Here is a 13,419-nt window from a genome sequence, read left to right on the forward strand (position 1 = left end):
GCCGCGCCATGACAGTCTGGGGTAAGGGCAGATCGGCAGTCAGCCACGGACGACCGGCCCAGTGCCAGTTACGCTTCTTAACTATTACTATTCAGCCTCGTCTCCTCACTTGCCCTCGACATGCGCCTACGTAATGTTTTTGCCCATGACCTCGCCCCGCTTCTTGCCCTTTTGCTGGGCTGCTTCGTGCTTGCGCAGATCCTCGGGCACCTTGCTGATCTGGCTCTTCATCAGAATCTGCTTGAGATCATACAGAATGTCCGCGTCCTCGTTGCCCCAGAACGTAATCGCAACACCAGGCTTGTCGGCGCCCAGACGACCCGTGCGCCCAATGCGGTGCGTGTAGCTCTCGATGCTGGTCGGCATGTTGAAGTTGATGACCAGAGACACGTCCTGGATGTCGATACCACGACCCGCCAGATCCGTCGCAACAAGCACGCTCGTCTGCCCAGACTTGAGCGACGCCAGCGCAGCCTCACGCTGTTCCTGCGTCTTGGAACCATGCAGCGTGGCCGCCGAGAAGCCCATGTGCTTGATCTCGCGTGCAATGGCGTCGCAGTTGCGCTTGATGTTGACAAAGACAATAATGGGCGCGGGAAACTCGCCCGACGTCAGAATCTCCTGTAGTCGCTTCTTGCGCTTCTCCTCTCCCTGGATGAACTCTGCTCGCTGCTCCACCGTCTCGGTGGCCTCGCCCACATTGCCAACAGTCACAATGGCAGGACGGCGCAGATACTTCTTGGCAATCCGCTCCAGCGCGGGCGGCATGGTAGCCGTGTACATCATCGTCTGCCGATACATGTCTCTCCGCATGGCACTGGCATCCTCGACGCTTTCATCGTCAGGCTTCTCGTTGTTCACAGGCAGCGCCTCCAAGATCTTGTTGACCGGCTCTTCGAAACCCATGTCAATCATCTTGTCAGCCTCGTCCATGATGACATAGGTACATTGGCTGAGCACAAGCACTCGGCGCTCAATGCAGTCGACCAGACGACCAGGCGTGGCGATGATGATCTCGGCACCGTCGCGCATCTGGAACGATTGCTCTTCGATAGAGTGACCACCAACGAGAACGGCCGTGTTGAAGCCTAGGGGCGCTGCAAACTTGCGTGTTTCCACCTCGATTTGCTGTGCGAGTTCACGCGTCGGTGCAAGGATCAGCGCATAAGGCCCATCGTGACGATTAGCGGCTGTGAGGGGAGGCATCTCCATGATGTAGGCCAGAAGTGGTAGAACAAAGGCAGCAGTTTTACCCGAACCGGTTCTAGCGACACCGATAAGATCGCGACACTGCAGCGCAATGGGTATCGCTGCGCGCTGAATAGGCGAAGGCTCCGTGTAGCCGACCCGGTCCACGATGCGCATGAGTTTCTCCGGCAGGCCTGCCTCGTCCCAGTTGCGCATGGGATTTGGTATCGAGCCTCCCTTGGTAGCAATGTTGAAGTCCTCCTTGAAGATGCGCCAATCGCGCTCGCGCATGTTCTCCAGCCTCTTCTCGCTCCAGTGCTTGTCAAGCTGTGCGCGGCCGCCCTTCTCCTTGCGCCGCCTCTCCATTTCAAGCATTTGTTCGGCCCTCTCTCTGCCGTGCTCGGGGTCTCGCTCGATGATGGCCTCGATCATTCTCTGTGTCGCCTTGTCTGTAACCTCTTCGGAGAAGCCGCCCAGTCGGCCGCGGCCAAAGAAGCTGGCTTCTGCCTTTTGCTGATAGATGGGGTTGTAGTCGTGGCTTGTGTCTTCCTCCTCGTTCCACTCAAAGTTGAACTTTTTCTCCGTCGTCCTCTTGCGCTTCTTCTTGGCGGAGAATGTCGACTGGTTCTGCTCGGCGCCCATGTATCGCTGCCTAATCATGGCCGCTTCAGTGTCCTCGGCCGGTCGCTTGCTCTTTCGGTTCTCAGACGGCGGGGGCGGCGGTGCCATGTCTCCTCCGTTCCTGCGATCTCGCATAGACGACGGCTCTGTGGGCGCATCGCGCATCGATCGTGGGCCGACGGGTACAGATGATGCGCCCGTTTGCATCGACGCATCCTGCGAGGGTTTCCATACTGCGCCACCGCCGTTGGCCGCCTCTCGCCTTTTCTGCGCCTCTTCCACCTCTTTTCGCCGCTTTTCGAGCGCGATCCGTTCCCGCTCTGCCTTCGGTATGAACTTGGGCTTTGCAGCAGCAGCTTCTTTCTCGCGCTTGGCCTTGAGGATATCGTCGATGCTCGGTGGCTGCTTGCGGGATGGAGCAGCGGCATTCATCGTGTCCAGAGTACTTGGGTTACCGTGGCTGCGAGCGTCGTGTACGTTGCGAGGCAAAGTTGATTCCAATCCGAGCGTCGCGCAGCGCCGGGAACTTATCTGCAGGCACGCTAAGGCGACACCTGATCACGTGCCAGGGCAATCGATAAGCCGCCAGGCCATCCTGATGCCATGCTTCCTACTCGACTTCTATACTGCAGCTTCATACTTGAATATCGTACTTGAACACACTCGACGCAAGGCTAGCCTAGATCATGACCAGCCTGCATGCCTCTCTTCACCTCGCGACTATTCACAGTGCTGCACTCAACGGTTTTGATTGGAGGCACCTGCTTGATTACGGAGCTATCTTTGTCCTCTCATGAGGCAGATACCCTTGGTGATTGACACTAGCCTTGGGGCAGTGCAGTCTCATATCTGGCTATAGCCCTTGGTCCGCCTTCTGGCGCTCCTAACATGCGTCATAGCTCATAACATCATTGTATGCCACCATGTGCCATGCACCCTCTCAATCCTGCCTGCCCTTGAGTAACCGCTTCGTCACCTTGTCCTTCTCGATGATGTAGACGTGTGCGCCCCAACCCGAGAGGGCGTCTCGGTCGACGGCGTTGAGCAGCGCCTGCGAAATGGTCTCAAAGAGGTCTTCTGGGCCCTGCACCACTCGTTAGTCATTGATGCGAGCCAGGACAACACTAGCATCACCCACCAGATCCGGCTCCCACAGCCCCTCGCATGTACCAAACAACTGGTCGCTCGCTGTACCGCTCACGATAAAGTCCTTTGCAAAGTCGATGCACCCAATGCTGTCGAAGCCGCAGATGAACGGCTTTCCCGTCGTCTGGTTGATGCCTGCAATTACGGGGCTGATAAAGTATGGGCCGAAGCGCTTCTCGTACAGACTTGAGCTCACGAGGTTGGCCATGGTCTGGGGGCTGATGTTGCGCTCTTCGCGCAGACGGTACATGTTGACCTTGTAGCGGAACAGGTCGGACACGGTCGAGACGTCGGTGGCGAGGCCCGTCAGACCAAGGAATACGTCGCCGTATTGGAAGATCTTGGGGAAGTTGTTGGACACGGTGAGAGCTTGCATGCCGAGGCGGAGGTCGCAGGCGATGGCTACGCAGTCCTTGCCCACCATGGCCACGCAGGCGCCGCCGTCTGTGGAGGTTATTAGATGGGCATGCGGCACTGTTTTGGCAGAAGCGTACTTATTGAGAATGGTGACGACTGCCGCGATTAGCTGTATGCTGCGGCTGGGGGATGCGGGGAGCTTACCATGGCGGTGGGAGTAATGTGTTGCTAGACGGGGGTGTGGAGGAGAATTCGGAGACAGCGACAGCAGCAGGGCCGTCTTGGTATACGCGGTCGGAGGTGGAGAGCAGACGTGTTGCTGCGAGTGGTTGTGATGTGATGCACACACGCAGGTAGCAGCTCAGTACGCGGCGGGCGCGAGAAGCAAGCTCCACCCTGGACAAGGCTACTTCGCAGCTTAAGCCCGTCTTGGCATTGGGACTTTTGATATTCATGCCCGCACGCCTGGCCATCTGCGCTCGCACCCGCACACGATACCCCGCCATGAGCACCCAGAAATCCGCCGAGATTGCAAAGTCACTGCCGCCGCGCCTGCTGCGCTTCTTCCAGAAATATCCACCACCCGCCCTGTTTCCAGACCTTGCATCTCGACTTCCAACATCACCAGCGACAGCGAGCACCAGCCCCAATGCCAATGCCAATGCCTCCGTGAGCGAGACGTCTGCGCCAGCCGCCACGCCGATACCCTCAAACGCACCCTCAAACTCCGACATCCCGCCCGAGGCGCACAATCTTCCCTATCCAAATCCATTTCTCCCCCACAAGAACTTTGTTACCGGACGGTGGCAGTCGCCTGCCTATGGGCTGCGCAAGCAAGCCAGCCTCGTCAAGCTTGCCGCTGAGCATGGTGTTGTCGACCTCCTCCCGTGGACCATCAAGAAGCCTGGCGAGAAGGAGCGACGGCGAGTAGAACGAGGTCTGCAGGTCAAGGGAACGGGCGAGGGACAAAAGGTCAAGGGAAAGCTATGGGAACGGACGCTCAAGGGACGCTTGGAGATGAGGAGACAGGCCATGCTGAACATGCCGGCTTTGATTCAAGAGTGGAAGCAAAAGGGCCACGGCAGAGGCTGGAAGAAGTGGCCGAGTGGAAAGGCCAAATAGGCCCATGGACCCTCGAGTGCCCGAGGGCGACCTTTTATCCATGTAGTATATGTGAATTGAATTTATTTCATCACACCGAAGACATGAGTGGCCTAGCGGAAAGGCAGAACAGGCGCATCGATCATGAAGTATCGGAGGGCGGCATCTTATCACGGCGTAGTATATGTGAATTGAAACTATGGGCGTCATGGACTCGAAGGCTGAAAAAAAAAGTTGCTAACTGGGTATCCTCCAGAAGAAATCTATCTCATCCTGAACACTCTCCGCCCTTGCATGCTACAGGTGTGTGGGGGTGTTCAACTAACTAAATCAGGGTATAACGTGGAAACTATATCTATGCATGCATACATCCCCCCTGTACAGCAGCGTCACTTCCTCTCTCCCACGTCCACTCACATATCATGAGACTAAGACTGCCACCAATAAGGCTGTACCTCACATGACCATTTCTTCGTCTCCGAAGCCTGCTTGGAAGCCATACTCTCGCGCGTAGGCAAATGCACCATAGTTGTTCTCCATGTCAGCCACACTTCCGACATTCTTCTCCCAAAGGCCGTTGCCAGTCTTGTAGACTGGATCTGTGGCAGGGTTGTATCTGCTCGACTCTTGGAGAGCCTTCTCGGCCCGTGCCGACTCTTCGTACTCACGCCTGGCCATCATCTCATAGCCCGAAGCCATGTACGGCTCGGCAGCCATGACCTGCTCTAACTCTTGCTGCTTCTGTGCGGCATCAGCCTGGTGCCGCTCAAATCTCAGCTTCGCCATTGCTTCTTCCTGTGCCAGGCTGGTAGGGGGCCAGTCGTAGAGCTGCCTCGACATGTTGTAGTCGACACCTGCTGGGTGTCCCTGCCGCCCGGCAGGAGGCGAAATACGCCATAGTTCTAGTAGGCGCAGGCGCTGGTCATCATCTGCGTTGCGGAACAAATCGATCTGGGAAGGGAAGAGCAGAGACGGGTCTATGCTGTTCCTCAGAAGCACGGCTTCCATTTCCGACGCGTCCATCTGCGTCTTTAGGCTCGGCTCCGAAGCACTGCGGAGAGGAACATGGTACGAGTGGGTGTAATGCTGTGAAGCATAGACGATGTGGTTTGGGGCGGGCTCTGGCTCTGGCTGTTGGACGGGCTGGACTGATGGTACATGGGTCGGCGACAGACTCATATTGGCTGAGAACAGCCTAGCCAGCTCGTCCTGCTGCATGTTTGCGTCTTCTTGTGCTTTGGCCTGGACGTTGATACCCGTGGACACTACGCCACACTATGACGTAGGGTTAGTAGGAGTCGGTGTTGGCACTTGAGATGTGACGGCTTACGTGGGAGCAAGAGATGTTCTGAGAAAAAGCAAAGGGGCTGAAGGAAACGGGGGTGTCGTAGGTGCAGGAGCAGTGGTGGAGCAGCATGGGCTGCATGTCTTTCAACAACAAGTCGGCACAATGAGGGGTAACTTGAAGGAAAGGCAGCGTGGAAATGCTAGAGAGTAGCCGACGAGCGAGGCGCGATCGAGGCAAGGCAACAGAGCGCTGGGCGAGGGCAGAGACTGGAGTCTGGGGCTTGTTTGTGGGCAGGATATGGAGCCGCGGTTCTCCGCTGTGCGTTGGGCACTAATAAACAGTCAAAACAGTCAACGGCGACGACCAAAGCAACCCTAGTGGGTCAGGAGGCAAACAGACTGGGCGACCAAGCAAACAGAGGCGAGGCGAGGCGAGTCGGCGGAAGGGAGGATGGCTATCAGCAGCTACGTGGTCGTGGGCGTAGTCCTTAAGTACCGCCGTGGCCCAGTGTAGGTGTAGATAGCGTGCTGGCGGGTCATGCGTGAAGCGGGATGATTCTGATGATTTTGTCGCCCACAGTCCAATTGGCGACGACGTTGAAACCTAACCTGTCCGGCTAGTCTGTCAGCAGCCAATGAAGCGTCTTTGGAGCCTGTGAAGAGCAGTCGTTTTGGAACGACAACTCATCAACTGTGTACAGGCGGCTGCACTTTGACGAGCCAAGTCGCGCACAATTGGAGGGGCGCAGACGGGGAAAGCCGGGCGTTGAGCGCCCGCAGCACCACGCGAGTTGGGCAGGTCATGGCAAGCCTCGCGGCCGCCCGCCCGCCGAGACGAGAGGGCCGAGAAGCTGGGGGGGGGGTTGATGAGCGCCAGCCGCTAGACGTGGTGGCGGGCGTGATGCTCTGCTCTCTGCCCTCTGCTCTCTGATGGGGATGAAGCTTGGTGGTGGTGGTGGTGGTGGTGGTGGTCATGCTGGTGCCCATGCCCATGCTCAGGTGCAAGTGCAAGTGCAAGTGCAAGTGCAAGCGTGAGTCGGGGCGTCGGCTTGGCGCGCTAGTGAAGCTATGGAGCTTGTGTGCTTGCCTTGCGCAGACACACGATTGCCTGGAACCACCACCGCCTGGACGTGCCAGTTCCGCCATCATCCAATTCAGTGCCCTGCGCTGTGTAGCCCCGCCAACTGCTAGACCCCCAGAGCAATATATACGCCACCGTCCTAGAAATCCACCCCATCCGCCATGGTAAACGCCCCGTCTCCTACACACATGCACATACACACACGCACACACGCACACACACATAGACACAAACACCCCATCCGCGCGAACTAACATTGGCTCGTGCAGACGTCAATAGGCACAGGCTACGACCTGTCCAACTCGGTCTTCTCGCCCGATGGTCGCAACTTCCAGGTCGAATATGCAGTCAAGGCAGTGGAGAACGGCGGCACAGCACTGGGCATCAGGTGCAAGGACGGCGTGGTGCTTGCCCTCGAGAAGCTCGTCAGCAGCAAGCTGATCAAGCCCGGCGCCAACAAGCGGATAGCCACCGTAGACCGCAACATGGGCGTCGTGTCTTCGGGCCTGCTCCCCGATGGCCGCCACTTCGTCTCGCGCGCCCGTGACGAGGCAGCGCAATGGCGACAGCTCTACAAGGCCCCCATCCCCTCGTCCTCTCTCGCCGACCGCATGGGAAGCTACGTCCAGGCATACACTCTCTACTCGAGTGTGCGGCCTTTTGGCATAACCGCCATCATTGCAGGCTGGGACTCCGAGGCCGAATTGCCAGTAGACGGCCAGGTGGGCTCGGGTCCGGCGGTGGGCTCGGGAGGCAAGAAGCCGGGCGCAAAGCACGGCGGCCCGTCGCTGTACATGATTGAGCCGAGCGGCCTGTACTGGGTATGCGAGTCTGTACGTCACATTGTCGGCAATGACTGATCTCACCCGTCTAGGGCTACTACGGTGCCGCCACAGGCAAGGGCCGCCAGGTCGCCAAGTCGGAGCTCGAGAAGCTGAACCTGAACGAGGGCCAGCTGTCATTAGAGGAGGGCGTCAAGGAGGCTGCGCGCATCATCTACGTCGCACACGATGACAACAAGGACAAGGAATTCGAGCTCGAGATGACGTGGATCAGCAATCTCGACGGGCCGACCAAGGGCAGACACGAAGAGGTGCCCAAGGAGATCCGCGAGGAGGCCGAGAGGCTGGCAAAGAAGGCGCTCGAGGGCGACGATGACGACGACGACGAGGAGAAGATGGAGGAGTAACTGGCTGCACGCTGGCTGGGCGCACCAGACTGCAGACGCTGACGATGCATAACGAACGGCTTCGACGAGCCCTAACGAACAAATGAATAAGATGTGCAACCATGCTCTAGCTCGGCCCGCCTGTGTCCCCCTTGCTGGCACTGAGACTGACTTCACGTCTTTCCCTTTCCTGCCGCTTGCGCTTGTCGAGTGACCGTCACACCGCACCCGCACCCGCACCCGCGTCATGGCGATGCAGGTACGTCCGCCCCACTCGCGCGTCATTGCCAACCTGGCTCCAAAAGCATCCCGCTTCGAGCCTTGCACATGCCAATCTCTCCTTTCTTCACGCCTCCCTCGCTGCATTCTGCTCCGAGTCTGCCATTTTTTGCAAGCCACCCGAATCGCCCGCCATGGCACCAAAACTCGTCCTCATCCGCCATGCACAAGCGCAGCACAACGCCACCGGCGACTGGTCCATCCGCGACCCGCCACTGACGGAGCTGGGAGAGCAGCAATGCCGCGAGTTGCACGAGCACCTCAGACAGACCAAGATTGGCAACGAGATCGAGCTCATTGTCGTGAGCGCACAAAGAAGAACGCTGCAGACGGCCACAATTGGACTTGACTGGCTGATCAAGAAGGGCATCAAGGGTAATGGAGGCCTGGCAACGACAGAATACAAGCAAAAGAAAGGAGAAAGCTGACGACACAACCACAGTCCTCCCCGACGCGAATTGGCAAGAAAATGCAGACAAGCCCTGTGATACCGGTAGCCCTCTTGACGTCATTTCAAGCGAGTTTCCACAGTACGACTTTTCCGTAGTCGACCCGTCCTTCCCAGACAAGACGACGAATCTCGCCCAGAACCCCTATGCATTCACCGAAAAGGCCATTGTCGCGCGCGGCCAGACGTGTCTGCGGGACCTGTATGCGCGTCCGGAAAAGGTGATTGCTGTCGTTTCGCACTCTGGCTTCTTGCGCACGGCCGTGTGCAATCGCATGTTCTTCAACGCCGACTACCGTGTGTTTGAATTCGACCAAGAGGCCATGGCGGAGAAGCCGGGAAAGTTTGTTCTCAAGGAGACGGGCGAGACGGAGAAGAACGGTGGCGGCATGGGCAGAAGCGATATTGGTGTTTTTGGCATTGTGCCGGGCGACTTTCCGCCAGAGGTAGGCGAGGAAGAGACGGCCAAGAAAGCCGACGAGGTGAATGGCGAAGCTACCAAGCAAAAGCCCGTCATCTGAGCTGTTCGCCCAGCATGCCTGCCATGGTATGCGCTGGTACGGACGTTGACAAGCAATAGAGTTAGACATGTGTTCACTTTTCCAGGTGGATATGCAACAGAACAAAGACACTAGACATTTGCCTACATCATCTCTCTCGCTCTACACTTCACCATCCTGTCTGGGCAAACTGCAAATGATGTCTCCACTGCCTGTACTTTCCTCCCCATGCAGCATCAAAGGCAGCCATGGCTTCTTCTTCCTTTGCCCCCTTGATCGCCAGGCTAACAGCATGTCCATACAGCACATGCAGCTCCGTGCTTGCCTGTGCCAGTCGCTTGTTGTTCAAGAAAGCCGTTAGTGGGCTGTGAGACCAGCGAGTCCTGATATGAACCTGGACATTTTCAAGGTACGACGTGTGCGTGTCATTGGCTTTCGGCGAAGCAGTAGCAGCAGCAGCATCATCAACAGCCTTCATCCGTGACGTGCAACGTGTGTGTCTTTGAAATTGCAACAAGGGCGTTATCCATTTCTCACGCAAGCTGAACTTTGGAGCGCTGTCGTGGAGCTGGGCCCATACTTGGAGTTCTTGCAGGCCGGTAAGCTTCTTGGAAGCAGCTTTGCATGCGTTGAACCTAGATGGTCGCGGGTTTTTAGTATTCGTTTGTACCAACAAGTGCATACTGTCACGCAACCATCATTCGCCAACCATGTACCGTACTCACCAACTCTGACTATGCTTGGCCTGCCAGACTTGGTGGTCCGCTCGATGAGGTGGTCCATAGGTATCGTAATGGAAATGTAGCTTTGTGATTTTGTCCAAACTGGTGCTGGGAACAACGTTGAAGAAGTTGAGGATTCGCTTTGGCGCATCAAATATGAAGACTGTTTTGCTGTAGAGGAAAGCTGCCGTCTCCAAATGCACTTGCTTGCATGTAAGGCTCAGGGCGTACGGCGAGCCGAGCCAATTTGTCTGTAGTCCTTTGACAATACTGTACTTACCCAGTGGCCCGGAGAAGCGCACAATGTTTAGGGCGGGCATGCCAGGTTTGGTGTCAGGTCTTGAAGCATGGTCTTTGCGGGCAGCAAGTCCAGACCATAGCTTGATGGTGTGGGGTCTCCGCTGCTTGAATTGACTTCCTTGTGCGGTGATTTCGCAATGGTACTCCGAACCAAAGTAGTAGCTGTAGATTCCGTTTCTGATTTCCCCTGGCAGAGCCAAGAAGCCTCGCAACTTTTTCGGCGATGGCATCACGGCTGTATGAGCACGAGCGCGAGAGAAGAGGCTGGATGATGTCATGCTCGACGACATGTGCTTCGCTGCAAGCTGCCTGGCCCTTGGTTAGTCGCATGAGCTGTTAGCCACGATAAAAAAAAAGCACCCCCGCGATGCCGTAAAAGCAAGAGTGCAGGTGTGCAGCAGGCAGAGGGTGACGGTGAGGAAGTGGAGATAAGCGTTGCCAGCCTGGGCCCTGAAAGACATGGGAGGCGCGTTGGCACTAGCCCCGCTCGGGATTAAGCAAAAGAGCAGCTGCACAACAATCGCCATGGTACCATACCGCCTTGTCAAACACCATGTCATCGTCTTTCCTCCGTCCACGCCTCCTGTTCCGCCAGCCTCCAGTCCTTGCTACCCGTGCCTTTGGCGCCTCCCGACCGCACGCCTCCCGCCTCCGCCAGCCAGGTGAGCCTACGGGCCCCAACGAACCTCCATCTCACATCTCTGCCCCGCAGTCCAAGTCGCCGCTCAAGGTTTGGCCTATTATCGCCATATTCGCGACGGGCACGTTCCTGTTCAAGAAGATTGTAGATCAGCGCAAGGGCGAAGGTTACCAGCCTAAAGGACCAATCCAAGGCCATTCACCCAGCGGTAAGGGACAAGTGAGACCCTCACATCCTCACTAGCCAGCCTTGAAACAAGGAAAAAAAAGATCATGCCAGCCATTGAACAAGCTGCGCTCCCGGAGCGCTCCTCTCCTCTCTGGTCCAAGGACGATGTAACGGTTCTCTTTGTGCTCGGCGGCCCCGGCGCTGGAAAGGGTACACAATGCCAGAAGCTCGTCAGCGACTACGGCTTCAAGCACCTTTCTGCCGGCGACTTGCTGCGTGAGGAGCAGAACCGGGAGGGAAGCCAGTTCGGCGAGATGATCAAGACATACATCAAGGAAGGCACCATTGTGCCCATGGAGGTGACGATCAAGCTGCTTGAAAACGCCATGCGGAGTAGTATGGAGAGTGGCGAGAACGACAAGAAGCTGTTTTTGATTGATGGTATACTTGATGCCCCTTCTCTCGTGCGCCATTGCCTCCCGTACTTACGCTTGTAGGATTCCCGCGCAAGCTCGACCAGGCCCATGCGTTTGAGCGCTCAGTCTGTCCGTCCAAGTTTACTCTGTTCTTCGATTGCTCCGAAGGCGTCATGGAGAAGCGGCTCCTCCGCCGCGGGGAGACGTCAGGCCGCGCAGACGACAACCCGGAGAGCATCAGGAAGCGCTTTAGGACATTTGTCGAGACGAGCATGCCTGTAGTCAACGAGTTTGAATCCCAGGGCAGGGTCGTCAAGGTCAACGCCGAGCAGGAGCCTGATGAAGTCTACCGAGACGTGCAGGCGAAGCTCAAGGAGCGTGGCGTGGAGCTGATCAATCTCAAGTTTGTGCAGACACAGGCTTCGTAGACGGGCAAGACAGCAATAGAGAGTCAATATGTCTGAATTGCAATATCTATTGTGCAGCTCGAGGGCTGCGGCCCATAAAGCTGGAAAAGCCTTCGTAATGCATGCATCTATCTATGCCGTCCCTAGGCTTTTTGAAGAAACAAACGCTCACCAACACGACCTGTTTGCTTAATCCATATCCTCGTCAATAGCCCTCTGCTGCTTCCTCTGGCCGCCCCGGCCGCCAAACCGCGACGCCATGTCGGCCTTTTGGTCGGCCTTGTTTGCCTCGTCCTCCTTCTCCTGGAGGAACCTCTGCTTCTCCTGCTGGATGACGTGCAGCACGCCCTGCAGACTGTTGCGCCACAGGTCTAATCTTGACGCCACCTCTCTCCACTGGTTGTCGCCGAACACGCGGTATGTCGAGCGGTGGATGAGGAATGTCTGGTTGAGCTGGCTGAGCTTGCCCTCGACCAGACCCGCGCGGATCACGTCAATGACCCACATCTCGACGTCTTCCAGAGGCACCTGCAGCCCCTTTGCAATCTTCTCGTACGGGAGCGCCCGTGTCTGGCCGGCCGAGGCCGCCATCGAGGCAAGCGTCAGCAGGCGCATCTTGCGGTTCAGCGCAGTGCCATCGAGGCCAGACTCGTCGACCCAGCCGTCGTGCTCGTCCTTGAAGTCGTTGAAGTCGTCCAGCAGGTCCGAGTTGAAGATCTCGAGCAGCTGAAAGTAGACGGGGTCCGAGTTGCGCAGGGCCTGGATCGAGTCGAGGTCGGTGAGGTCTTGGAAGTCAAAGTGCGTGGGGTGGGTCAGGGCCGACTTGAGGGCGCGCAGCGACAGCTCGCGCGCTTCGGGCGAAGAGGCCTGCTCCGAGAGAAACGTCCGTAGTGCGCGCAGCAGATATGTGTACGCCTGCTCGCTCTCGCCGGCGTCGGCTGCGACGTCGCTCACGGCCAGGTACAGCTTGCGGGCGTCGTCGTCGGGCGTCTTCCACTCGGCTAACCAGGCGTCGAGCTGCTTGAGTTGTGGGCGCAGCGTCTCGAAGTTGGATGTGGCGCGGATGACGCGGAGAATGGCAAGGAGCACTTGGTAGCGGGCCTCGTTGGTGTGCTGCGTCGTGTTGAAGATGGTGCTGAGGATGGAGAGGGCCAGGCCGCCGCCGTTGAGGGGCGACGACGAAATGGGCGCGCTCAGGTTCTGGCACATCTTGGGCAGGAACATGGACGCGTTGGGCGACTGGTTGACGAGGTGGATGAGGAGGTTGTAGGCGGCAATGAACTCTGCGCACTCATGGTTAGACGTGCTCTCTGTGTCGCTCTCGCTCTCGCTGTGTGCGTGCGGACTGGGCCGTACCCTTCTCGGGCGCCTGGTTGAGCGCCTGGCTGCCGACAACCAGCTTCTTGAGGACCTCATCCTTCTTGTTCTCCTTGAGCAGCTCGGCGCTCTCGGCCTGCAGGCTGGCGCCCTCGTCGCCCTGGGATTTTTTGAGGCTGTCGATGTATTGTGCGAACTCGTCGGTAAGCTCCTCAAAGGTGCCCTCGATGAGCAGCGTCGTCTTGGCGCCCGGCATGGTGATTGTCGCTGAGA

At 57.6% G+C, this 13,419-nt stretch overlaps 9 protein-coding genes across 9 annotated transcripts; 4 read left to right on the forward strand and 5 right to left on the reverse strand.

Annotated features, from left to right (window-relative positions):
* Positions 1 to 126: 126 nt before the first annotated feature.
* On the reverse strand, positions 127 to 2,241 carry SETTUDRAFT_24209 (uncharacterized protein; the record flags this gene model as incomplete). The annotated part of the gene is made up of 1 exon (XM_008032964.1): positions 127 to 2,241. The coding sequence occupies one exon, from the start codon at positions 2,239 to 2,241 to the stop codon at positions 127 to 129; it is 2,115 nt and encodes a 704-aa protein (XP_008031155.1).
* A 301-nt stretch (positions 2,242 to 2,542) lies between these two features.
* Positions 2,543 to 3,632, reverse strand: SETTUDRAFT_166162 (uncharacterized protein). Its single transcript, XM_008033150.1, has 4 exons — positions 3,517 to 3,632; positions 3,450 to 3,468; positions 2,948 to 3,399; positions 2,543 to 2,893 (listed from the first exon to the last, which is right to left on the reverse strand). Exons 1-4 carry the CDS (start codon positions 3,517 to 3,519, stop codon positions 2,750 to 2,752), a joined length of 618 nt encoding a protein of 205 aa, XP_008031341.1. The 5' UTR covers positions 3,520 to 3,632; the 3' UTR covers positions 2,543 to 2,749.
* A 169-nt stretch (positions 3,633 to 3,801) lies between these two features.
* Positions 3,802 to 4,667, forward strand: SETTUDRAFT_123856 (uncharacterized protein). Its single transcript, XM_008033151.1, has one exon. The coding sequence runs from the start codon at positions 3,817 to 3,819 to the stop codon at positions 4,432 to 4,434; it is 618 nt and encodes a 205-aa protein (XP_008031342.1). The 5' UTR covers positions 3,802 to 3,816; the 3' UTR covers positions 4,435 to 4,667.
* Positions 4,668 to 4,682: 15 nt separating this feature from the next.
* On the reverse strand, positions 4,683 to 5,830 carry SETTUDRAFT_143625 (uncharacterized protein; the record flags this gene model as incomplete). The annotated part of the gene is made up of 2 exons (XM_008033152.1): positions 4,683 to 5,688; positions 5,744 to 5,830. The coding sequence occupies 2 exons, from the start codon at positions 5,828 to 5,830 to the stop codon at positions 4,870 to 4,872; spliced, it is 906 nt and encodes a 301-aa protein (XP_008031343.1). The 3' UTR covers positions 4,683 to 4,869.
* Positions 5,831 to 6,832: 1,002 nt separating this feature from the next.
* SETTUDRAFT_166165 (uncharacterized protein) lies at positions 6,833 to 8,175 on the forward strand. The gene is made up of 3 exons (XM_008033153.1): positions 6,833 to 6,945; positions 7,051 to 7,602; positions 7,656 to 8,175. The coding sequence occupies exons 1-3, from the start codon at positions 6,943 to 6,945 to the stop codon at positions 7,968 to 7,970; spliced, it is 870 nt and encodes a 289-aa protein (XP_008031344.1). The 5' UTR covers positions 6,833 to 6,942; the 3' UTR covers positions 7,971 to 8,175.
* Positions 8,176 to 8,311: 136 nt separating this feature from the next.
* SETTUDRAFT_166166 (uncharacterized protein) lies at positions 8,312 to 9,320 on the forward strand. Its single transcript, XM_008033154.1, has 2 exons — positions 8,312 to 8,603; positions 8,671 to 9,320. The coding sequence occupies exons 1-2, from the start codon at positions 8,363 to 8,365 to the stop codon at positions 9,195 to 9,197; spliced, it is 768 nt and encodes a 255-aa protein (XP_008031345.1). The 5' UTR covers positions 8,312 to 8,362; the 3' UTR covers positions 9,198 to 9,320.
* Positions 9,321 to 9,345: 25 nt separating this feature from the next.
* Positions 9,346 to 10,488, reverse strand: SETTUDRAFT_35625 (uncharacterized protein; the record flags this gene model as incomplete). Its single annotated transcript, XM_008033044.1, has 3 exons — positions 9,346 to 9,811; positions 9,902 to 10,157; positions 10,179 to 10,488. 3 exons carry the CDS (start codon positions 10,486 to 10,488, stop codon positions 9,346 to 9,348), a joined length of 1,032 nt encoding a protein of 343 aa, XP_008031235.1.
* A 263-nt stretch (positions 10,489 to 10,751) lies between these two features.
* Positions 10,752 to 11,850, forward strand: SETTUDRAFT_100202 (uncharacterized protein; the record flags this gene model as incomplete). Its single annotated transcript, XM_008033155.1, has 3 exons — positions 10,752 to 11,057; positions 11,108 to 11,447; positions 11,504 to 11,850. 3 exons carry the CDS (start codon positions 10,752 to 10,754, stop codon positions 11,848 to 11,850), a joined length of 993 nt encoding a protein of 330 aa, XP_008031346.1.
* Positions 11,851 to 12,018: 168 nt separating this feature from the next.
* On the reverse strand, positions 12,019 to 13,402 carry SETTUDRAFT_157699 (uncharacterized protein; the record flags this gene model as incomplete). Its single annotated transcript, XM_008033156.1, has 2 exons — positions 12,019 to 13,112; positions 13,186 to 13,402. 2 exons carry the CDS (start codon positions 13,400 to 13,402, stop codon positions 12,019 to 12,021), a joined length of 1,311 nt encoding a protein of 436 aa, XP_008031347.1.
* Between the last annotated feature and the right edge of the window lie 17 nt (positions 13,403 to 13,419).

The sequence above is a fragment of the Exserohilum turcica genome, assembly GCF_000359705.1.
Source record: "Exserohilum turcica Et28A unplaced genomic scaffold SETTUscaffold_9, whole genome shotgun sequence".
NCBI lineage: Eukaryota > Fungi > Ascomycota > Dothideomycetes > Pleosporales > Pleosporaceae > Exserohilum > Exserohilum turcicum.